Raw genomic sequence first — 25,314 nt, forward strand, 5'->3', positions numbered from 1 at the left:
TCTTCCTAATCGGGTAGTTGAATCAGTAGAACTTCAAAAGTTCAAAGTTGGAGCAAATGTTTTTATGTTGACCAGGCTGACATGAGTCTTTTTATAGTTTATATATGACATATCTGTTTTTGACGTTGTTAATAGTTTGTATGGGACATGTCTGTTTTGACGTTGTTACTGTTTTTAGAATTATTTATTGTTAATTTATTCTCATCATTTATTTATTTCCTTATTTCCTTTCCTCACTGGGCTATTTTTCCCTATTGGAGCCCCTGGGCTTATAGCATCTTGCTTTTCCAACTAGGGTTGTAGCTTGGCTAATAATAATAATAATAATAATAATAATAATTTGTATCAAAAGTTTTACTTTTAACTCAACCTGCCTAAAAGAGGGTCTCCTACCACGAAATAATAATAATAATAATAATAATAATAATAATAATAATAATAATAATAATAATAATAATAATAATAACGTGTTTCCTGCAGGAATCTTCACATTTCCTTAGCTTCTCTAAGTTTTTAGACGTAATCCTTTGGTTAAATGAGCGATAATTATTCCTTTTCTTCATCTTTATTCATTACAGCAATGTTTCGACAAAACTGTCTTTATCAAGTGATTGCTGGTTTACAGAAGTTTATAATTCCTTTTATACATCAGCTTCTACAAATATTACGATTAATTATTGAGATTATATTCTAAAGAAATTAAAAGTTCTAAAAAATTTCTTTACGATTCATTATTGAGATTATATTCTAAAGAAATTAAAAGTTCTAAAAAATTTCTTTACGATTCATTATTGAGATTATATTCTAAAGAAATTAAAAGTTCTAAAAAAATTTTCTTTACGATTAATTATTGAGATTATATTCTAAAGAAATTAAAAGTTCTAAAAAATTTTTCTTTACGATTAATTATTGAAGTTATATTCTAAAGAAATTAAAAGTTCTAAAAAAAATTTTCTTTACGATTAATTATTGAGATTATATTCTAAAGAAATTAAAAGTTCTAAAAAAAAATTCTTTACGATTAATTATTGAGATTATATTCTAAAGAAATTAAAAGTTCTAAAAAAAATTTCTTTACGATTAATTATTGAGATTATATTCTAAAGAAATTAAAAGTTCCAAAAAAATTTTCTTTACGATTAATTATTGAGATTATATTCTAAAGAAATTAAAAGTTCTAAAAAAAATTTCTTTACGATTAATTATTGAGATTATATTCTAAAGAAATTAAAAGTTCTAAAAAAAATTTCTTTACGATTAATTATTGAGATTATATTCTAAAGAAATTAAAAGTTCTAATAAAAAATTCTTCAATTGACTTTAAAACCTCATAACCTTATTGCAATTGCAAACTAACCATTTTCACAAATTCATTATTCTTATCAGATATTTTGAACTTGGGCGTGAATCGCTTCATGATGTTGGTTGTTGGTAACTCATAGAAATATTCTTTTATGTTGTTGCCCTTTTCACTGCTTTAGATTTCATACCTCAATAGTTTATTTGATATTGTAGCATCACCTTCTGCAGACGCTGTATCATTAGTTCTATCTATTTATAACATATATCTCCTCTAATTTCTTCCAAGAGCCTCAAAATCGTGGTTTAATTCATTAAAATCATTAGCAGTTCACACAAACTTCAAAGTTGTTAGATTTAATCTGTTGTTTAGTGCATTTAGAGAAATTCTCCATTCCCTTCCTTATCGCTATCTTATCAGCCAGCCATATCGCAGCAAATTGCTCTTAACTAAGCAGGGAATAATGTTCTATCACAAAGAGCGCCTCCTTCCCAGTTTGATATGGCAGTGATTGTGAAGCGGAGGAGACAGAGTTCGACAAATTTAATGTAAGAACGCGAATGGTTGGCCGTTAATGAAGTGTGTTGTGGTCTAGTAACTTCACGCTTCTTTTGAAGTGCAGACAAAGAAATTACCTCTTCAGTATATAGTCTTTGGAAATTACGAACGAAGGGTGGAATTGTATAGAAGATACTGTCAACATTGTCATACAACAGTCAGACAGGAGCCATCTTCCTTCGCTCCTTTTCATTGTTATTATCTGTGATGTAATTAAGAATCTTCATGTACTTTTCAGAGACGAAAAATATATCATAATCATTGAAACATTATAGAATGAATGTTTATTCTGATTCGGTGTCTTAAGTAATGAGGCAATTTTCTATATACTTTATTTTGATAACTTTTGATTATATTTCCTCTGAGGATATGTGTGGGTGTGTGCGTGTTTAAATTCACTTGAGCTAACTTTTTATAGAGCTAACAAATGTTGAAAGGAGCAACGCTGGCCAACTCTGTTATCACTCTAGTGATAAGAGCTTTAAAACAATATGACGAATTACATATATACATATCTATCTATCTATCTATCTATCTATATATATATATATATATATATATATATGTGTGTGTGTGTGTGTGTGTGTATATATATATATATGCATATATGTATATATATATATATATATATATATATATATATATATATATATATATATAGTATGTATATATTTATATATATATATATATATATATATATATATATATATATATATATACGTATATATACGTATATATATGTATGTATATATATATATATATATATATATATATATATATACTTTTATAAATATAGATGTGTGTGTAAATATGTCTGCATCATATATATGTGAGTGTAAATATATCATTATTATTATTATTATTATTATCATTATTATTATTATTATTATTATTATTATTATTAGCCAAGCTACAACCCTATTTGAGAAAGCAAGATGCTATAAGCCCAAGGGCTCCAACACGGAAAAATAGCCCAGTGAAGAAAGGAAATAAGGAATTAAATAAACGATATGAGAAGTAATGAACAATTAAAATATAATATTCAAAGAGCATTAACAACATTAAAACAGATACTTCATATATAAACCATAAAAAGACAAACTATAAACATTTGTTTAAGTTTGAACATGAAGTTCTACCTATTCAACTACCCGATTTGTAGGTTTAGAGAAGGCTTATGATAGAATACCAAGAGAAGTGATGTTTAGGTGCTTGAAGAAGTGCAAAGTCGCAGAAAAGCTGGTTAGAATGGTAGAGATGATGTACAAAAGAATTAGGACTAAAGTAATAACAGCACTTGGGGATATAGAAACTTTTGAAGTTTGTGTTGGGATACCCCAGGGGTCAGCATTAAGCCCATTCTTATTTGCAGTGGTCATGGATGTGTCAAGTGGAGAGATCAGAAATAACGCGTTGTGGGAGTTACTATATACAGAGGATTTGGTGATTACCGCTGAAAATGAGAAAGACTTACAGAGAGAAGGCTTGTAAAGTGGCAAGAAATTTTGTAAAGTGGTGGCTTGAGAGTAAATGTGGATAAGATGGAAGCTGTGGTGAGCAGTAAGGAAGGTAGGGACAGGATAGCTATGCATGAAAGTAGAGGCTCGGTTATAAAACAGGTGGAACAATTTAGATACGTAGGATCTACTGTAAGTCAGGAGGGAGGACGTTAGGCTGAGGTTGAGAATAGGATAAAAGCAGCTGTTGGGGGGTGCGTGCGAAGAGAGGTAGCAGGAGTGGTATGTGATAAGAAAATACCAATCAAGCTAACAGTCAAGATCTAAAGCACAGTAATAAGACCAGCGTTAATGTATGGATCGGAAACAAAGCTTGAGAGAACAGAGATGAGAATTTTGCCGTGGATTATGAGAATATTATTGCTTTAAATATAGAAAATGATGAAATAAGAAGAATGGCAGGCGCAGTAAAGATTACAAAGGTGATGAGAGTGTTACGACTGAAATGGTGTGGACCTGTATTGAGGATGGATGGTGGGGAGGGAGTGAGAAGGGCTTGGGAGGAATCTGTTAAGGATAGAAGATCGAGAGGGAGGCAGAAAATTAGATTAAGAAATAAGATGAAGGATGATATGGAGAGAAGAGGTTTGGTGAAAAAGAATGCCTTTGATAGAAGGCATTGGAGAGGGCGCCTCAGGCAACCGACCTCTTAATGTAGGGATAACAGTGAGAAAGAATCCTCATCATCATCTCCTCCAACGCCTACTGACGCAAAGGACCTCGGTTAGATTTCGCCAGTCGTCTCTATCTTAGCTTTTAAATCAATCCTTCTCCATTCATCATCTCCTACTTCACGCTTCATAGTCCTCAGTCATGTAGGCCTGGGTCTTCAAACTCTTCTAATGCTTTGCTAAGCCAAGTTGAAAGTTTGGTGAACTAATCTCTCTTGGGGAGTGCGAAGAGCATCCCCAAACCATCTCCATCTACCCCTCACCATGATCTCATCTATATATGGCCCTTGACTAATCTAGTTTATAATTTATAGTTTCATTTCTAATCATGTCCTGCCATTTAACTATAAATATTCTTCTGGGTGTTTTGTTCTCAAATCTACAAAATCTGCTGGATATTGTTACATTGTTATACAACGACTCATGTCCATATAGTAACACCAATCTCACTGAACTGATATATAGCCTGATTTTTATTTGTAATTTTAGGCGATTTGATTTTCAAATTTTACTTAATCTAGCCATTGTCTAATTTGTTTTTTCCAATCTTTCATTAAACTCTAATTCTAAGGATCCTGTATTGGGGATCATAGTTCCTAAATATTTAGATGATTTCGCCTCACCAATCCTCTTTCCTTCCAATGATATTTCCTCTTCCATCGCATATTCCGTTCTCATCATCTGTCTTTCTTCTATTTATCTTGAGTCCAACCTCATATGATATTTCATGCATTCTGGTAGGCAAGATTTGAGAGTCCTGTGGTGTTCTGCTAATAAGGACAGCGTCATCAGCAAACTCTAGCTCAGCTAATTTCCTTATACCAATCCAGTCCAATCCTTCTCCACCGTTCCCAGCAGTTCTATGCATAACAAAATCCAAGAGGAGGATAAACGACATAGGTGACAATACATTCCCTTGGAGTACTCCACTGTTCACTGGAAATTCGTTTGATAGGTCTTTGCTATGGCCATGAACAAACTTACTCAAATTTACATATTTGAGAGGACCTCCATAATAATGCAGGACTCTTCACAAAATTGGCTAGTGCACACTATCAAAAGCTTTTTCATAGACCAAAAATGCCATCTAAAGTGGATTTCTATATTCTATACATTGCTGTACCAATATATATATATATATATATATATATATATATATATATATATATATATAATATATATATAATATATATATATGTATATATAGATATATATATATATATATATATATATATATATATATATATGAATATGTATATATATATATATATATATATATATACATATTCTCCTCTTTCCTCATACACTTGACAACACTGAAATTATCAAACAATTACTATTCTCTCAAGAGGTTAACTACTGCATTGTAATTGTTCAGTGGCTACTTTCCTCTTGGTAAGGGTTGGAGAGAATCTTTAGCTATGGTAAGCAGCTCTTCTAAGAGGAGGACACTCCAAAGTCAAACCACTGTTCTCTAGTCTTGGCCAGTGCCATGACCTCTGTACCCTGGTCTTCCAGTGTCTTGGATTAGAGATCCCTTGCTTGATAATACACTCGGGCACACTATTCTGTCTTGTTTCTCTTCCCCTTGTTATTTTGAAGTTTTTATCCTATTATTTTCAAGCTTTTTTTTTATAGTTTATATATGAAATATTCATTTGAATTTTATTTTTGTTCCTAAACTTCTTTTGTAATTTATTTCCTTTTCCCTTTCCTCACTGGACTATTTTCCCTGTTGGAGCCCTCACAGCGCTTATAGCATCCTGCTTTTCCAACTAAGGTTGTAGCTTAGGAAGTAATAATAATAATAATAATAATAATAATAATAATAATAATAATAATAATAATAATGATATAGGGGAGATGGCATATGTCTTGGGTGAGTTTATACTTCGATTGCAATGTAATTTGCTTTGTACATAATTGTGTAAATATTCACTGAAAGATAAAAGTAACTGTTCATAAATACTTAATTCCGATATAATTTCTATGTTAGATAATAAATTCCAGAATATTTTCTTTATTATTGCTTCAATCTCTCTACATTGGAATTTGTTTGTACTTACCATAAATATATTTTGTTTTCCTACAAGCATTGATTTTCTACTGATATAGATAACTTCGTCCCTCTTTCATGTTAGTCATTCTTTGACCAACTTGGTAAGCTGCCTTTTTTCTTTTTATTTATATATCTTATTCTTTACATTGATTTCCCAGAATAATCGTTCACTTTTTGAAATGATGAAACTTCTTATAAGTAAGGAATGAAATAATGATTTTGATCCTTTCAATCTCTCAATTCTGTAAGTTGTTCTGCAACGTTTGTTTGCATAAGCATATTCGTTATCGTGTATATTAACTCGTTATCTCACCTGGCATGTCACTCTATTACAGTTAATTTGATTAAACAATGGGTGAATAACCTTATCAGAATTTTCAAAGGTCCAAAATGATTAAATCATTAACCGAGATTAGATAAAACTAACTTTTAGTGATTTTGCTTGATCGCGTGACTGTTTAAACCGATAAATAGTACGTGGTGACACATAGGCCTATTGTGCATGACAGCATTCTATTACTTAGACCAGAACCACCAACAAGGAACGAACAAGCCATACTAAAGACACGTGTACCGAATAATAGGAAAGAGTAAGTTCGTTCGTTCGTTTTAGATTGCCTTACCTTGTGTAAGACAAGGGCCCTTGCGTTGGCAGCCCTTAAAATCGAGTAAGAAAACTTTGAGAATACGTTTAAATTGCCTTGTCTAACTAGTTTGTTTGACTATGTGCATGTACACGCTTGTCTTTCAATAAGACATCTCTCAACCGCTTTGGCAAAGGTCTTGGTATACCTAGACCGTGGGTATACCTAGACCGTGGATTTTAGTAGACTCGAGCGAAACTGGGTGAAGAGATTGATTATATTATGAAGTAAATCAAAATCCGAGTATGGATTTTTCTATCGAGGCGCTAATTACATTTTTTTCGAGGCGCTAATTACTTACAGAGATATCCAAATTTGAGTATAAATGCTTATATATTTTTCTAGCTGCGGTGTATTTAACTGGTGGTGATTGCGTTCTCTCTCTCTCTCTCTCTCTCTCTCTCTCTCTCTCTCTCTCTCTCTCTCTCTCTCTCTCTCTCTCTCTCTCTCTCTTATCGTCAACCACCTTTACTGTGCCAACAGTGGTTTCTTTTAAACTAATCATATTTTATCCCTTATGTTTAATTACTAAACCAATTCTATTTTCTCTCCTAGGTTTAATTACTACAAAAGGTAACAAAAGTAGGCGGTGCCGCTATTCAAGATTCAAAAACTTCCTGAAATCAGAAGGGCGATCAAACCTAGGTTTCGAACCCCGCAGATCCCGGTGATACGGTGTTTGAAAACCTTTATAAGAAGACAAATAAGAATTCAATAAAATGGACGCCAATATCCTGAGGCATCCGGCGATTGCTCTAAAGATAGCGGAAGTGGTAAGTAACATTTTTTTTTTGGGGGGGGGGTGGTGAATATGAAATTAATACATAGATTATTTTAATTGTAATGGTAACTTCTCAACATAATCTACGCAACTTGTCATATCGAATAGATCCAAATGAGCCTACAGCCAATTTTCTTTAGTCTTCGCAATTCTGGATTTTTTAAAAAGCCCGCCAATCAAAATTTAAAATGAAAGAAAACAAATGAGAAATATGACAGGATAATTAGAATAATTTTGTGGAGATTCCTGCGTTTCTTAATCATGTAAATTTCATTTAGTCTGTTCATGAGCATAACAAGTGCAAAGTTAATGTTAGTGAAGTCCTATCAAATGAATTTCCAGTGAACAGTGGAGTGCTTCAAGGGAATGTGTTGTCACCTATGTTGTTTATCCTCCTCATGTATTTTGAAATGCACAGAACAGTTGGGGATGGTGGAGAAGGAATGGACTGGATTGGTAACAGGAAATTAGTTGACCCAGAGTATGCTTCCTTACCAGAATGCATGAAATATTGCATGAGGTTGGGCTCAAGATAGATAGAAGAAAGACAGAGATGATAAGAACAGAATATGCAATGGAAGATGAAAATTCATTGGTAGGAGAAAGGATTAATGAGGTAGAATCCTCTAAATATTTAGGAACTATGATCTTTAATAAGGGATCTTTAGAATTTGAGTTTGATGAAAGATTGAAAAAAGCAAATCAGACAATGGCTAGGTTAAATAAAATTTAGAAATCAAATAGCTTGAAATTACATATAAAAATCAGGCTATATATCAGTTTAGTGAGATCGGTGTTACTGTATGGAGATGAGTCGTGGTATGAAAATGTAAATAATATCCAACAGATATAGTAGATTTGAGAACAAAGCCTTCAGAAGAATATTTGGAGTTAAATGGCAGGACGGGATTATAAATGAAACTATAAGAGAAAGTACTCGAGTGCCATATATGGATGAGATCATGGTGAAGGGTAGATGGAGATGGCTTGGCCATGCTCTTCGCACTCCCCAAGAGAGACTAGTTCACCAGACTTTCAACTGGGTTCCCCAAGGCACCAGAAGAGTTGGAGGACCCAGGCCTACATGGCTGAAGACTATGAAGCGTGAAGTGGGATATGATGAATGGGGAACTATTGATTTAAAAGCTCAAGATTGAGACGACTGGCGAAATGTAACCGATGCCCTTTGCGTCAATAGGCGTAGGAGGAAATGATGATGATGATGATGATGATTAGAATAAATCCAGGAATAGTGTAACTCCAGGAAGGGGCCAGACATACAATGGAACCAAACAGCTTGACAAAAAAAAGGATTATTGAAGTAATACGAATATATATATATATATATATATATATTTATATATATATATATATATATATATATATATATACAGTATATAATATATATATATATACATATATATATACATATATATATATATATATATATATATATATATATATATATATATATATATATATATATACAGTATATATAATATATATGTATATTATATATATATATATATATACAGTATATACAGTATATATAATATATATGTGTGTATACTGTATATATATATATATATATATATATATAGAGAGAGAGAGAGAGAGAGAGAGAGAGGAGAGAGAGAGAGAGAGAGAGAGAGAGAGAGAGAGAGAGAGAGATTTTTTTCTGGTCACGCTCAGTTGCATTGCCACACGTATACCTACTCGGTTTCTCCCCGTCCCTCGTGTAGGGGGAAAGAGAACAGTCATACCCTGGTGAGAGGGGTTATAGTTAGGAAACGGGGGAGCGGATGGGGGGGGGGGTGTGCGTGTTCATATCTATTTATATATTTAGCCGTCATTTTGACGAGTCGCATACACTAATTTATATATATATATATATATATATATATATATATATATATATATATATATATATATATATATATATATATATATATATATAGGCTGGAAAACACGGGAGAAGGAAAACTCCAAAATCAAACCAAACAAGACCCCAACGGCGGAGCTTCCCAGCGCCGGCGGAAGAGGGCAATGCCTGTCGGGCAGGCAACAAGGTGGGCCTTGACATAACAAGAACCCGGCAGCCTGATGCAACCAACATCGGAGAAGCCGCCTGTCTCATATGTCTTGAGCCGCGGTGAAAACGATGTGGGCCAAGTGTGTGTGCGTGGCCGTTGCAAAGCCACGACCACCCAAAACAATATACCCAGCTACTGGCATTCTCTCGTTTCCTCAACCCTTCTTCTGATAGGAGGCTGATGGCTAACGACAGAACCCAATACTCGGACACGAGTGGGCGCCGACTAATAATAATAATATAATAATATATATATATATATATATATATATATATATATATATATATATATATATATATATATATATATATGTGTGTGTGTGTGTGTGTGTACATTATATACGTAACATTATTCTAACGAGTAACCCATAAACACATCTGATGTACTATACCTTTTTACTCCTCAGCTTCTTCTCATCATCATCCTGGCCTTGTACTTCAGCCAACTAAATGTAGCCGATGTAAATTTCATGACGAGTGTCTTCGTCGGGAGTTTCCTCAACGCCATTGTCTTGCTGACTGTCAGACTTCTGGGATACAACCAGATACAAAGTACACCGCTGGTAAGGCAATGTTGTCTTTTAACAGTAGCGTTCGAGACTGAATTATTTTTTTAATTGAAAACTATTTTCTTTTATTACATCATTCCAAGTTAATTAGGTTTGGTTTGCTCTAAAGAATGGCTTTTTGAAACAGCATTTTAAATTGTGATATCTTTATTTATCGTAAATATTGTCTTTTACAACAGTTTTCGAGGTTAAAAATGATATTTTGTAAGAGCATTCGAGTTTGAATTAGCTCTTAAATTACCATTATTACACTCAAGGTGTAAGGGGAATATCAGTTCCTAATTCTTCATGATCGGTTCATACACTAAGTTTCTTGATTAAAGACTATTCACTTACATTCTTGACACTTCCAAACAGCTAAATTTTATTTATTCACTTAATTTTACATCGCCGGTGTATCCTGTTTCACACAATGGCGATCATGAAAATATAAACACAACGCCAAGCGCATATTCTTAGCCCGCCAAAGGAGAAGAAAAAAAAAAACAGGATGCCTGATACATAATAATTTCCACCAGCATTGTACGAATTCCAAATATGTGTTTCAACCATTAAGTAAGCATTTTTAGTATTGCCATTCAACGTTAAATTGTTTCTATTCTTTGCTTTCAAGGAAGTGTCATTAATAGCATTTGAAGTCAAATTATTATAATCGTGTTCATTCCAATGACAGATAACACAGAACAGATCTATCAACAAAGTAGGCCTATTACCCAATGTTACAGATAATATTTCTCCGTATTCCAGCAGGTTTCATGTAACCTTACAGCGCAAAACGGTGATTCAAAGTGATTATTTGTCATGAAAGATATTCGTACGTTAAATTTTATCTTAATTTTGCTGTTTTCACATAGTATTGATGAATACTATGTGTCGATGAAAGGTTCAAAAATGTTATTGGAATTTACAACGAAAAAACTTATTTGGTTTTATCATAACTGGAATTTATAACTTCCATGATAATTCAAATATCACACAAGCTGGTTTTTTTTTTTTTTTTTTTTTTTTTTTTTACCATTCCCAGAATAAAATTGAAAATAGAACATAGCAAATGAAGGTGACAATTGCGATTTACCAATCACAATACTGAATTCAGAGAACAGCAATACACACACACACACACACACACACACATATATATATATATATATATATATATATATATATATATATAAATATGTATATATATATACATTATATAAATTTATACATACAGATATATATATATATATTATATATATATGTGTGTGTGTATGTGTGTGTGGGTGGGAGTAAATTTATATATACAGTATATATATATATATATATATATATATATATATATATATATATATATATATATACAAAGAGGCTGAACAGCAATACAGCTAATGGCAATGAAAAAATCTACAGCTCTCGGTGACGAGCGTAGGGCAAACTGTAAGTTCTTACACCCTCTTCCCCCCCCCCCGCCCCCTAGACAATAGCCGGTTGAGAATAAGAGAGATAAAAAAAAAAGAAAAAAAATGATTTTCAATTTCAAAATTCAATCACCCAAGAAAGAAAGTACTCAAATAATTTCCATTTTCTTAGCAAACCCCCAAAAGTAAACGAGCATAGATATGGACATCGACTCTGAGTCCATGAACGGCTTAAGTCCTCCTCTAGACCTATAGAAAGACTATGTCTAGGTTTTGGTCTTTCCACATACGTGAAGAGGGAAACTTTGAAACGACTTACATTGAAGTTTATCCTTTATATAAATAAAATTCAGATCAAACAATGGCGTTAAATTCGAAAGTGACCCTCATCGCATAGCAAGAGAGAGAGAGAGAGAGAGAGAGAGAGAGAGAGAGAGAGAGAGAGAGAGAGAGAGAGAGAGAGAGAGAGAGAGAATAGTTAAAATGAAAAGTAATAAATTTGTGTGGCTTACTGTACACGTATATATGTATTATATGTGTATATACATAATTTTGGTGTATGTGATCTGATTTGAACATGTATATTAATACTTTTGTGCATTAGCATGGAAACTGTTCAAATTTATATGATTTTATCTCAAATACAAAGGATTCTATATTTTAATCAAATGTTTGATTTATGATATCTTTGATTTATGTAAATCCGTTATTGCGTATTTTATATGTATGTGATTTTTTTTTTCAATATAGATGTACATATCTATCAATGCAATATTCTTACTCTGATCTATATTTTTTTTCTGTGTGGAACAGGTCAAGCATTCGAGAGTTGACCAATTTGATCGATACATTATGTCATTCATTTCTGGGATTTGAAATTCTCTGTTTTCTTCTATAATTTGCTAAGCAATTCTTTAATCATATTCTCATCAGGTAAAAAAAATTTCACCCTCATAAACTAACTGCCTAAGTCATTTTCTCCACTTGTTGAGAAATAAAAAACCTTCTCATTTCCTAATTCTTTATATCATTGTGTTGAGCTTCAATTAACAAATTCTAATTCACAAATTCTTCTGTTAAGAATTTGTGAATTGAAACTCAAGACAATGATATAAAGAATTAGGAAATGAGAAGGTTTTTTTCGATTTCCCAACAAGGGGAGAAAATGACTTAGGCAGTTAGTTTATGAGGGTGACGAAATGCAATCCGTTAACAGATCTTTGCACCGACAGAACTGTTCTTGGGGCAATCACGCCCATCTTCATCTCTTCGCTGCAAAATTAAATAATTTATAGATTTTTCTTCAATTTCCACTGCTGGAAAGAAAACACAATTCTTACTCAACAAAGATTCGAGCCACTAAAGAAGAGTTTCTTAACTTGTTACTGAAAACATCTCCCCAATGTGCATTCTCTTGTTTTCTTCTTCACTTAAGGACGACTCGGTGTATCCTTTTATCCTTTTAAGAGAACTCAATATTTTCCATAGCATGAAAAGGATCAGAAAGTATTCAGAGATCTTCCTCCATGCAATTGGAGAAACCCTGAGTCATCACATTTGCAGTCGTAAGCCAAAACATTCTCGGACCGAACAAGGCAGATCAAGAACCAAGAGTGCAACTTGCTAAAAACCTCAAGTCTTTCAACTTTTCGTGTTTTACGCACACGAAAGAAAATGTACCCCATTGATGATGGATTAAGCAGACCGTTAAAAGTCAAAGGTGTCTGGTTTCAGTTCCAGTTTCATCAGGACGTCAGACGGGTAAGCATAACCCCTCACCGTGGTGCCCAACCACATCAGTGGCATCCCCAGTATACAGCTTAAACTCACGGTCCCGGGCTGGGATCAATCTGCTGCCAAGCAAATGCTAGGCGAATACTTTGCCGCTGTACTAGCCTGGAGGCTAGTCAGTTATTCAAGCTATGATATAAGTTACGAGTGGAGACGACACAGCCAAATAGAAATATTCCCCGGAGATATTATTTTTATTCTTACAAGCTAGGCTACAACTCTAGTTGGAAAAGCAGGATGCTATAAGCCCAACGGCTCCAACAAGGTAAAAATAGCCCAGTGAGGAAAGGAAACAAAGAAATATGTCAGAAATTAAATACCCAACTGATACTAGGGCCCAGTAGTGACTGTGCTTGCAAAGTCCCGCCTTTGATGAACACCCGTGTTTTCCAGTCGGTTCCATCGGAAGAGATATTTCCTTTTTTATATTCGTTCCCGTCACTCATCTTATGCCTTCAGGAAGTAAGTGATAGCATGATTTATATGTTTACGATGACAAGATATGGAATTATTCTTTATGTGAAAATAATCCAAAACGGAATTTCGAAAGTTGGCCCAGATTTATTCTTTACGCGAACACTCAATTTGACCTTCAGAAACAGTTTGATTACCGGACATAATTATTATGATTTACAGACATTTCACATTTCATAAAATTCCTTACCTTGTCTCATTTGATTATATAGATTCCTGTTTTGTCTCTCGGTGATTAAGCTCTGTAAATAGCGCACGAATGATATATGTCTGTGATAATATTTCATTACAAATAAACTCCGTCAATGAAAGACTGGTAAAAACTTTTCCGCTTTTACAGGAACTGATTCTCTACGTTTTCTATGTCGTCTGCTTCCTCGTTTCCTCCATCCTGCTCTTTACTGGCATATTCAGTTCCTGGAAAGCGGCTGGTGTCTTCTGTCTGCTAGTAACGTTGGTCTACGGCGTGGAATGGTACTACGCCTTCATAGCTCTAAATGGACACCCTCCATCACTAACCCTAGTACAGACACCCAACCAGCAAACGGCCTCATCTCAGAGTGACACGATCGACTGCGCTGAACCTCATGATGTCTCTTCATACCAGACAGGATACCAACAGCAGAATTTGTCTGACGGCGTCGATGCAGGGTTCATAGGACACGGAATCAATTACCAGACGAATCCCACGTATCCGCCAACGATGAATTATCCTCCACATAATTACACAAAGGAATCCAATAAGGAGCCCCGACCTTAGAAGATTCGTTTTCCAGTTTGGGCATATTGTTCATGCTATCAAATATCAAACGTTTGTTCCTTCATGGTGACAATTCTAAGGGCCAAATGTGTAATTGTAACAGTGAATAAGAGATTTGAGAAAGAATTAGATACTTAACAGCAAAGACAGAGAAATTATATTCCATCAAGAAAGAAAATATATAACGAGTGAACCAAGACCCTGGATAAATTAAGCAAAAGAAAACACAACCTAAAAGATACATCCAACCTGTGAGCATTTTTAAACATCTAGAGAGAGGAAAAAATTACTCTTTCTTTTATGTTTACCAAGCTCAGATTTGTCTTCTCGGGTGACCTAATGAAGCATGTACTAAATTTGCATCATTGTTTACTACCAATAGATTGGGAATATCTTGCTAGAATGTAAGCATAGGTTTAATTCCATTCCAAAATCATTCGCTGTTATTTCGGAAGAAATTTCGTATGTGCATAATAAATTTTGTTCTACATCACACATCTACTAATTCTAGAATGCTTACAGAATGATGTTTTTCATACCTATTGTATATTCTTGAAGCAGCCCTGCACTTGCTATTATTTGCTGTTTATAAATACATCTATCAAGGATAAACATTATCAGTTTTGTCTTTAAATTCACTTGATTCAAATGATATTTCAGTGCCCCCTGTGCTCCTGTTTGCCTAGACTCCTGTATGATGTAAACCTGATTTTACTCCTTTTTTATAATTTACTCTTAATAAAGAGACAGTTTTAACCTTCATCAAAATTTCAGTTACTGAACTTCTCTTATTTCAAGAAAACCATAAGTTGATTGGTCATATGTCATTGATTTGTTACCAGCTCAACATATGAATATGTATTCATGCGAGCATGTGATGAAGGCGTGTAAATTATATATAGCCCAGTTTCTTGTAAGACTCAAAAAAGGAAGTCTTTAAGATTAAATGTAATAAAAAACTATACTACTTGTTAATTAGAATATTCAATACCTACTCATCGTGACATCATACCACCAACATTATGTTGTTTTATAACCTCTATTGCTAATATTAACCTTTTTGCGAAATGCTTTATTTTATGAAGATTTTTGTTTAAGAAATGCTACAGTCTGTAGCTGTTATTGATTAAAGCGTATTGTTCATTTCCATAATTCAGCTAATCGAGATTTCCCCAAAAATTAAATTAAGATTCATCACGGGGCTGTTATAACACCCAGTGTTGGATCATTGTTGATCTGTTACTATCTAATCAGAGGTCATTATCATCATCTCCTCCTACGCCTATTGACACAAAGGGCCTCTGTTAGATTTCCCCAGTCGTCTCTCTCTTGAATTTTTGAATCAATAGTGCTCCGTTCATCATCTCCCACTTCACGCTTCATAGTCCTCAGCCATGTAGGCCTGGCCTCGTCCGACTCTTTTAGTGTCTTGCGGAGCACAGTTGAAAATTTGGTGAACTAATCTCTCTTGGGGAGTACGAAGAGCTCGCCCAAACCATCTTCATCTACACCTCACCATGATCTCATCCACATCTGGCCTTCGAGTAATCTCTCATAGTTTCATTTCTAATCCTGTCCTGCCATTTAGATTAGTAAATTAGTAAATTATTCTTAGACTCTCCTTTCTGCCATTACTCGGTTTCTTTCGAGTCATCTGTGAATCACATAAGGATGACCTGCATGCCATGAGGTTATCTTGCATTCCACCAACCTTCAGTTCAGTTACCCCTGGGTATGAAGTAGGCTATAACCTGCCAAGGGTCACCTCCACTGCTATATGGAGAAGTAATGAGTCTAAGGCGAAGTGATGGCCCAGTTATGGATGCCTTAGGCGAGTAGAAGGGCAAGCTAAAGTGATTCCTTTCTTCACCTTCTAAAGTATTTTGTTACTGAAGGAGGTGATTTCACCGTAATGGCACTGGATAACCCAAGGCATGTGCCGTTTTCAGAGATCTTTGGTCTTGGGGTGAGGGTCACTTGAAGCAGAATCAGTTATAACAATTTTATCCTGATGAAGGAACCACATTGTGCCTCTCTTCCAGGAGGACACTCCAAAATCAAATTATTGTTCTCTAATCTTGGGTATTGTAATAGCCTCTGTATCGTGGTCTTCCACTGTCTTGGGTTAGAGTTCTCTTGCTTGAGGGTACACTTGGTCGCGCTATTCTGTCTTATTTCTCTTCCTTTTGTTTTTTATAGTTAATATATAAAAGATTTGTTTTAATGTTGTTACCGTTCTTAAGATATTTTATTCTAATTGTTAATTAATTCTCGTGAAGTGTATTTATTTCCTTATTTCCTTTCTTCAGTGGGCTATTTTTCCCTGTTGGAGCCCTTGGGCTTATAGCATCCAGCTTTTCCAAGTAGGGTTGTAGCTTAGCAAGTAACAACAACAACAACAATAATAATAATAATAATAATATACCAGTCCCCATATCTGACTGGGACATTCAGAAGTCACATTAGTTGTTAAATTCAAAGAAACAAATTTTCTTGTGTCATGGGAAATGTCTCCCGATCTCACATGGTTGGATGCTCCTACTCCATCTCTCGCCATCTTGAATTTTAGATTTGTCGGGTACGTGTTTGGTTTAAGGAAATGCTCGGATTTACTGAACATTGTTTAAAACTTCACCATAGAGCTATCAGTAATAACCTACTCAAATGTGCCGAGCCTTGAGCTACAGGTGTTGTCATATTATTGCCGAAATATGCTAAATTTTAAGCGCTGTCATCTTCATTTAGCATCCAAGATTATTGTTCTTTATATTTTTAATAAACTATTGATTCAAGTCATTGAATGATATATGTATGATATCGCTAATCTTCTTCATCTCACTTGTTACAATAAATGTATCCGAAAGTTCACATCAGCATACTTTTTGAGTTTGTGTCAGATATATATACATATACATATATATATATATATATATATATATATATATATATATATATATATATATATATATATATATATATATATATATATATATACATATATATATATATATATATACATATATATATATATATATATATATAAATATATAAATATATATATATATATATATATATATATATATATATATATATATATATATATCAAGTGAAACGTGGCCACGTAATTACAAAGTAAGTTTCACTTTTTTAGATGAGCAATCTATTAGATACTATTTTTGAGATTGAAATCTCTCTCTCTCTCTCTCTCTCTCTCTCTCTCTCTCTCTCTCTCTCTCTCTCTCTCTCTGTGTTTATTAAGGGTTCTTTTTGGAGCAGTCTCCATTACAATCGCCTAACTCGCTTGAATTAACCTATCCGTCAAAAGTAGTAGCCACCATTATCCAGTGCACTTTCTCAGATATGCCAAGTCATCATTTGTTACCTTTTATCTGATTAAAAGTTTAAATGCACATGGTTCTTATGCCTTCCGTGTATATTGTCATCAATATTGTACTGCTTTTGTTTCTGGAAGACGGCCTTAACATTATAATGACCCTAATATTAATATTAAATTAATGAAAATTGGATGAAATTTGATTAATGTCATTCTAAAGCATTTATCAATAAAATCACGTTACTCTTCCAAGTACTGGAATAATGATGTACTACCCAATTGGAAACATCCCTGCTTCCCATTCTACTGGTCGGGAGTTTGAGGCCCGCTCAGGTGCGATAGTTTTCAGTAGTGTTGGTAACCTTACCGTACTGTCCTTGTGGGCTATAGGTGAGGTGTTGGGGATAGTTTTCAGGTTAACCTCCCTCGTATTAGCTTGGTTGGATAAGGGGCTTGGTAGCTGATCATATTTATAAATAATCGATCTTTAATACATTGTCCTTTCTCTCCTGAATATGAACGATCTTTCGGTTATTTCACTAATAAATGGGTGTGTATCCCATAGCAAACATTTCAAAAGAAAGCCCAAAGGTAACAGTGTCACAAATTTTACTGGTTTTGTTGTTGAGGGGTGGGGGGCAAGCCAGCCTCAACTTGGTGCCGGTCCCAAGCCCGGGTAAATGGGGACGGTTGGCGGCAGGAAAGGCATCCGGCCATGGACAGTTTGCCGAGGCGGATATAGACAGTGAATAATATCAGAATAAAATTAATGCTAGATGGAGAAAGCTTGCCAGAAACACCAATTCCACATAGAAGTGGGAAAAGATGCAGACAAAGAAGTTGTTGAGGAATTTATTTACTTCTGGGTTTCATGCTTTGCCGTTTAAATGTCACTCATGAGCGGCAGAGACACAATGCCTTATAGGTACCGAACATATCAGAGCCAAAAACCACGTTAAAGAGAACAGGAAATGGCTACTGAAAACTCAACAGATAGGCCTATGGCCTATTCCCCTAAAACCCAGATCCACAGCTTTATATAGTTTGTGATTCTCGAAAGTTTCACCTGGCTTTAATTTGTCATGCGTAAAAATGCTTTACTTCAGTACCATCAATTGCTTCCGAAGTTGTGATACTGGAAAGCACCGATGAATTATTCATTATTCCGTCCATTTCCCCTGTGTGATCAAGGCTATACGTGTCAAAATCCATGTTCGATACCCTACTTCAAGAGGGTAAGAACATCCATTAACGCTTTTTTTAATGCATTCCAAGTAGCTTAAACTTGAAATAATGCATTTTGGACGAACGTGGCCCATCTAAAACTAGACGGCAATATATCCTTAACCATCATAACTTTTGTCTCTCGTCAACAAATTTTATTTTGTAAATGCTGTTATGTTTGAAAAATCGAGACGAAACAATGTCATCAGTATGACATCATTGATACGTGTATATGAAGAATTGCTTCCGGACTCCATTATCGTGAGCGACTAAAAAACCAATGAACTCACTTCTCGTTTCTAGATAACGGACTCGAGATCTTTTATAAGCCTACCCTATTTTCATTAACTGAAGTGCATATTACTAAAGCATTAAACGTTAGGCAATGTCTCTTGCGAGCTGAACCCTTTCAATGCTACCTAAATTAAAGTCATGAGATATTAGACTGGTGAAGCCTGAGTATGTTAAGAAAATCAAGAAAATTCTCGATCTTTTAATGGGCCCCTCAGAAACACTTTTAATTAATAAAAATGTAAAGATAGAATAAGATATTAAACACCTGTGAACATTCATGTTAATACACAAACCATGTATTTGACATTTCCAATGTGTAAATGATGACAGCACTTAGTGAGAACTTGTAGCCTATTTAACGTACTATTCCCTGGACATATTTCCATTTTCTTTTTTTACGTAATTTTTCTCTGATTAACAAAATGTACAGTTGGCTACTATATTTAAGAATCACATTTTCTACGATTACTTCTAACTCTATTACCAGCATTATTATTGTTGTTGTTGTTCCATTGATGCCATATATATATATATATATATATATATATATATATATATATATATATATATATATATATATATATATATATATATATATATATATATATATATCTTTAGTGAATCAGTCTACTAATATGATTTTCCCCTTCCCACCATTTACCGCAGGAATTGATACAAAACTGCTACTACCTCCTGGCAATATTCATCTCGGCCATCCTTCTCTTCACCCATACAACGGGAGCTTGGATTGCTGCCGGGGTTTTCAGCTTATTCCTGGTCATAGTTTTTATAGCACAGGTCTATTTCTGCTACTGGGGCTTGGTGGGACGGCCTGTGTCTTTCCCTCCGGAATCGTTTCCTCCCGTGCCCCCACAGGCAGGGAATCTGCAGCAACAGCAGCAGCAGCAGCAACAGGCTCCTCCGCAAAACTTCCCAACCGAAGCATATCCACCGCCTCCGACCTACTTGAACAACCAGATGCAGAACGTCGACTTGGGAAACCCATTCGATGAAGGTCATTTGCAGCAGATATAAGGATCAAGAAATGTTGCCTTAGTGATAATGTTATTTGGATCAGCATTATAAAATGTTTGATGTTATTACCAACCTCTGTTTACCCTGTACAATATAATCAGTCTGCTTACTTTCCTCTGCCTTTACCAGTGTAGGCCTACATCGATGAAGGTCATTTGCAGCAGATATAAGGATCAAGAAATGTTGCCTTAGTGATAATGTTATTTAGATCAACATTATAAAATGTTTGATGTTATTCTCAACCTCTGTTTACCCTGTACAATATAATCAGTCTACTTACTTTCCTCTGCATTTACCAGTGTAGGCCTACATGGATGAAACCATTGTCTATAGAATTCTATAGGTCTTGGCTGAGACAGAAGCCTACTTGTGTATCTTGTGTCCGTAGATGCATATCTTTTTTTATACTCGTACCATAACAAATTAAGAAAAAAAAATATAAATGAGGATAGGAAAAGCAATGGTAGGCCTATAGTCTTTACTATTTCTTCAGATAAGCTATTTTGATGGGTAAACTATTGAAATTTAGTAACCTACGCCTTAATGTCGCATTGCTTTAAAAAACTAATGTATAATTTGATATCTTAATAGTAAATGCCTACTTCACTACTTAATTAGTGACTTAAGAAATCATACTAAGTAAAAATAGGAACTAGAAGAATTGTAAATTTCCTGTATTCCATAAAAATTCTCATTGTGTTCAGAAAAATTCATATTCTAATAAAGTATAATGAAAGTAACTAGAAGCTGAATAACTACCAATAACCTAAAATAATTTCATGATTTCTTTTTCTGTAAGGAAAGAGAAATTGGGTTACTTATTATTATTATTATTATTATTATTATTATTATTATTATTAGCCAAGCTACAACCCTAGTTGGAAAAGCAGGATGCTACAAGCCCAAAGGCTCCAACAGGGAAAATAGCGCAGTGAGGAAAGGAAAAAAAATAGAATATTTTAAGAAGAGTAACAACATTGAAATAAAGATCTTCTATATGAACTATAAAAACTTTAACAAAACAAGAGGAAGAGAAATAAGATAGAACAGTGTGCTCGAGTGTACCCTCAAGCAAGAGAACTCTAACCCAAGACAGTGGAAGACCATGGTACAAAGGCTATGGCACTACCCAAGACTAGAGAGCAATGGTTTGATTTTGGAGTGCCCACTGGTGCAATCATCCGATTTTTTTAAAAGAGAATATTTGAATGAGGAAAAAACTATCAAATAATCATCCTTTTAAATACAAGATTAGAATCAAATATATTAAGGAATTCAAATGAAGTATCTTTTCTCCTGATAGGAGTCTTTCTATAGCTCTAAAGTACAACCAATATTTTTTTTTTTTTTAGATTAATATTGCATATATTGATTTCATAAGTTTATCCATCAATGTTTCGATTAACTAACAGTTATTTCTTAAAAATTCAGTTTTTTTATTTTTTTACATTCTTCTTCTTCTTCTTATTATTATTATTATTATTATTATTATTATTATTATTATTATTATTATTATTATTATTATTGTTGTTGTTGTTGTTGTTATCAGTGAGTTTTTTATTTATCTTTATTTGTATCGAATATAGCAAGCCATACTCAAAACACCAATTAGTTATCTGATGGACAAAACAACATCAAACAAAAGGAAGAAGACAATCATGTGTAGGCCTACTACCACCGACTCCAAAATGAATTCCAGTTTCAAAGTAAAACGTTCTATAGTATAATGCGTCTCCCATCTTGCCTCTCTTTGTTCATGTCTAAAAACGTTGATGAGAACATCGTACATAACAACTTTTAAAGCTGTTTTCACTCTGACACAGCTAAAAGAAAATATAGCTGAAAAGTATTTTTTCTATTAGCCTCCCTCCTCAAAGTGCATGCAGATACCTTAGAAGAATAAAGTAGATTTATTGCCATTGGATGATACGTTATTTATATCACGAATAAGAAATATGGATAAAAGAAATATAGTATAATGTAAGAGGCTTAGAATAACTTCCCTCGAAAAATTATACAATCATTCTGAGAAATTTCGCGCATCATTTTGACTCTTGTTTATACTGCATTATAAATGAAATGGACATTTGGTTAATTCGGATAACAATCGTGTTTTCTTTAAAGTAGCAGAATTCAATTTATGATTAGCGTCCCACTCCCATTCTGTCGCTCCTTTTATTCAAGTTAGAAACACTAATATGCCTACTTAACAATTTCCTTCCGAAATGAACAAAGGATTTGGGGATGCAATAACCTCATTGAATCCACAACACAAATAGCATAGCATAGAGAAGGTTATTAGTTTATTTCTAACAATCCATAATATAGGGAAGAAAGAGTAACAATATGAAATATGAAATAGTCGAATCTAGGAAAACAGCCATACTGGAGGGTTTTATTTTTAACTCTAATTTTAGTTAACTTATTGTTTCTCTATACTCTTACTAATATTTTTATGTTTACATAAATATACGTTTTTAACTTCGCAGCACCTGATGATGGACTTATGTCCGAAACGCAATTTCAAAGAAGAATATATGGAAGAAATGGTATCGATTTCTTATAGTACTACAATTGCTCACTCGACTTCGCCTTCCTTCGCCTTCTTTCACTCCCTTGTCTGAGGAGAGGCGCCTCAAAAACTTAAACTATTGACCATTTCTTTGGTAACAACATAAATGGACTGACGCGTTCTATCATCGAAGAAACAGTCAACTATAGGTTGAATTATCTGAAATTTACATATTTGCTGATTTCTTTAAAGAGATAAAGTTATATTTGATTGACTTCATGCTTAATAATACAGTGTGTGCAGAAATTGGAAAGGTAGAGTGATTGTATTTAGGAGAGTTAATTAATGAAAGATTAACATAGTAATGTGCTAGTTCAATGGGTATGTGTCAGTGATTGTATATGGCCAGCAAAGAAAGACTATAATTCCTTTACTGATCAAAGAAGAGAAATCTTTCGTGACGATGTAAGAATAGAAACTTCAATCCTGCCTGGTATGGAGGACTTTTTCCTATTCCAACATTATTCGGAGAAACTTCATGTCCCAGCTACTAAAGGACATCTCTTGGTGTAGGATAGAAGATGTTTGCAATTGGTACATTATGGACTGAGGATAGTAAAAAAGAAACGCAAGAGTTTAATTAATGAAAGAATTTGAAAGTGTCTGCAAACGTAATGGGGAATGGTTAATCTTAGCAGATGACACAGTACTGATTGAGGATGACGAAAGAAACTGCAAAAACATATTGATATAATTAAAAAAAAAAAAAGTTTGCAAGAGTAAAGATATAAGGGTACATAGAAACACGGAAGAAATTGTGAAATAATCTTCACGTAGATGGAGAAAGAATGGAAGCTGCTGATTTGCATAGTTTGTATTTAGAAGTGAAAAGGATGGATGGCGATAGGATGAGATAAGATGTGAATCACGAATAGGTGAAGTAAGAATAGAGTTGAGTTTTTGCAAAAGATTTTAAGAATTCTTGGAGTGCCTGTAGAAATCAAATCTCCTTTGTAGAATTGAAGTGAGGATAATTAATGTGACTCATAGACAAAAGATCAAACTGTTGAGATGAATTGTTTGTGTTGTATATGTAATGGTAAGTATAACTGAAAGGATAAGATATTAAGAATCACTTGCAATAAACTAGTGAAAAGAGTATAATTCTTAAATATTAGGAGGGAGGAAGAGAGGATGAGTAAAGAAATGCTGAGGAGGAAGCACCTATAAATATCCAGGAAGTATGAGTGATAGAAAAACAATTGAATGTTTTCATATGTGTAGAAGATTTGATGAACTAATATAGTCAATTCTTTTTAGTGAGGAAGATTTGCACCGACTCATAGGGGTGCCCTTTTACTTCGTAAAAGTTTCCTGATCGCTGATTGGTTAGGCAAGATAATTCTAACCAATCAGATAGCAGGAAACTTTCCCGAGCTAAAAGGTCACCGCTGCAAGTCAGTGCAAATGCGCCCCAATAAAAAAAATGAGTATAGTAAGCTTACTAATGCATTGGAGATCCTTCATTGATTCAGTATGAACTAGTGCTGCAGGCGCGAACTACCATCAGATCTATTTCCTTGAAGTCAGACACTGAACTAGAGAAATATATCTTAATGACGATATATATATATATATATATATATATATATATATATATATATATATATATATATATATATATATATATATATATAGTATATATATATATATATACATATATATATATATATATATATATATATAGTATATATATATATATATATACATATATATATATATATATATATATATATATATATATATATATATATATATATATATATAGCCTACATACACACACACACACACACACACACATATATATATATATATATATATATATATATATAGCCTACATACACACACACACACACACACACACACACACATATATATATATATATATATATATATATATATATATATATATATATATATATATATATATATATATATATATATATATACAGTAGCCTACATATATACATCTTTATCAATTTATTTTGGTTATCTTTTTTTACAGTACAATACAGAGCATAAGGCTACAAACACTAAGCTGCTGACCATTTAATGATGCACAGCAAGCAGAGCAGGAATGATGTAATTATCGTCTTTCCCATGCATCCTACAGAAGTGAAATTTTTATGTCCATTGACTCAGGAACATTGTCGCTTTCAAGGAGTTAACAATCCTTGACAAGGTGCTTCAAAGACTTAAGGTACAATTTATGAGCGAGATGTGAGAAGTAAGAAAAAGC

The 25,314-nt window shown here is 33.6% G+C and overlaps 1 protein-coding gene across 3 annotated transcripts; it reads left to right on the forward strand.

Annotated features, from left to right (window-relative positions):
- The first annotated feature begins 1,744 nt into the window (after positions 1-1,744).
- On the forward strand, positions 1,745-21,205 carry LOC137642707 (uncharacterized). 3 transcript variants are annotated; one of them, XM_068375510.1, is made up of 4 exons: positions 1,745-1,848; positions 7,305-7,522; positions 10,030-10,185; positions 20,135-21,205. In XM_068375510.1, the coding sequence occupies exons 2-4, from the start codon at positions 7,469-7,471 to the stop codon at positions 20,501-20,503; spliced, it is 579 nt and encodes a 192-aa protein (XP_068231611.1). In that variant the 5' UTR covers positions 1,745-1,848; positions 7,305-7,468; the 3' UTR covers positions 20,504-21,205. The 3 variants fall into 3 exon arrangements, with proteins under 3 accessions (XP_068231611.1, XP_068231609.1, XP_068231610.1); XM_068375508.1 differs by lacking the exon at positions 20,135-21,205 and adding an exon at positions 14,197-15,611; XM_068375509.1 differs by lacking the exons at positions 1,745-1,848; positions 20,135-21,205 and adding exons at positions 6,579-6,695; positions 14,197-15,611.
- Positions 21,206-25,314: the final 4,109 nt, after the last annotated feature.

Source organism: Palaemon carinicauda, chromosome 6 (assembly GCF_036898095.1).
Source record: "Palaemon carinicauda isolate YSFRI2023 chromosome 6, ASM3689809v2, whole genome shotgun sequence".
Taxonomy (NCBI): Eukaryota; Metazoa; Arthropoda; class Malacostraca; order Decapoda; family Palaemonidae; genus Palaemon; species Palaemon carinicauda.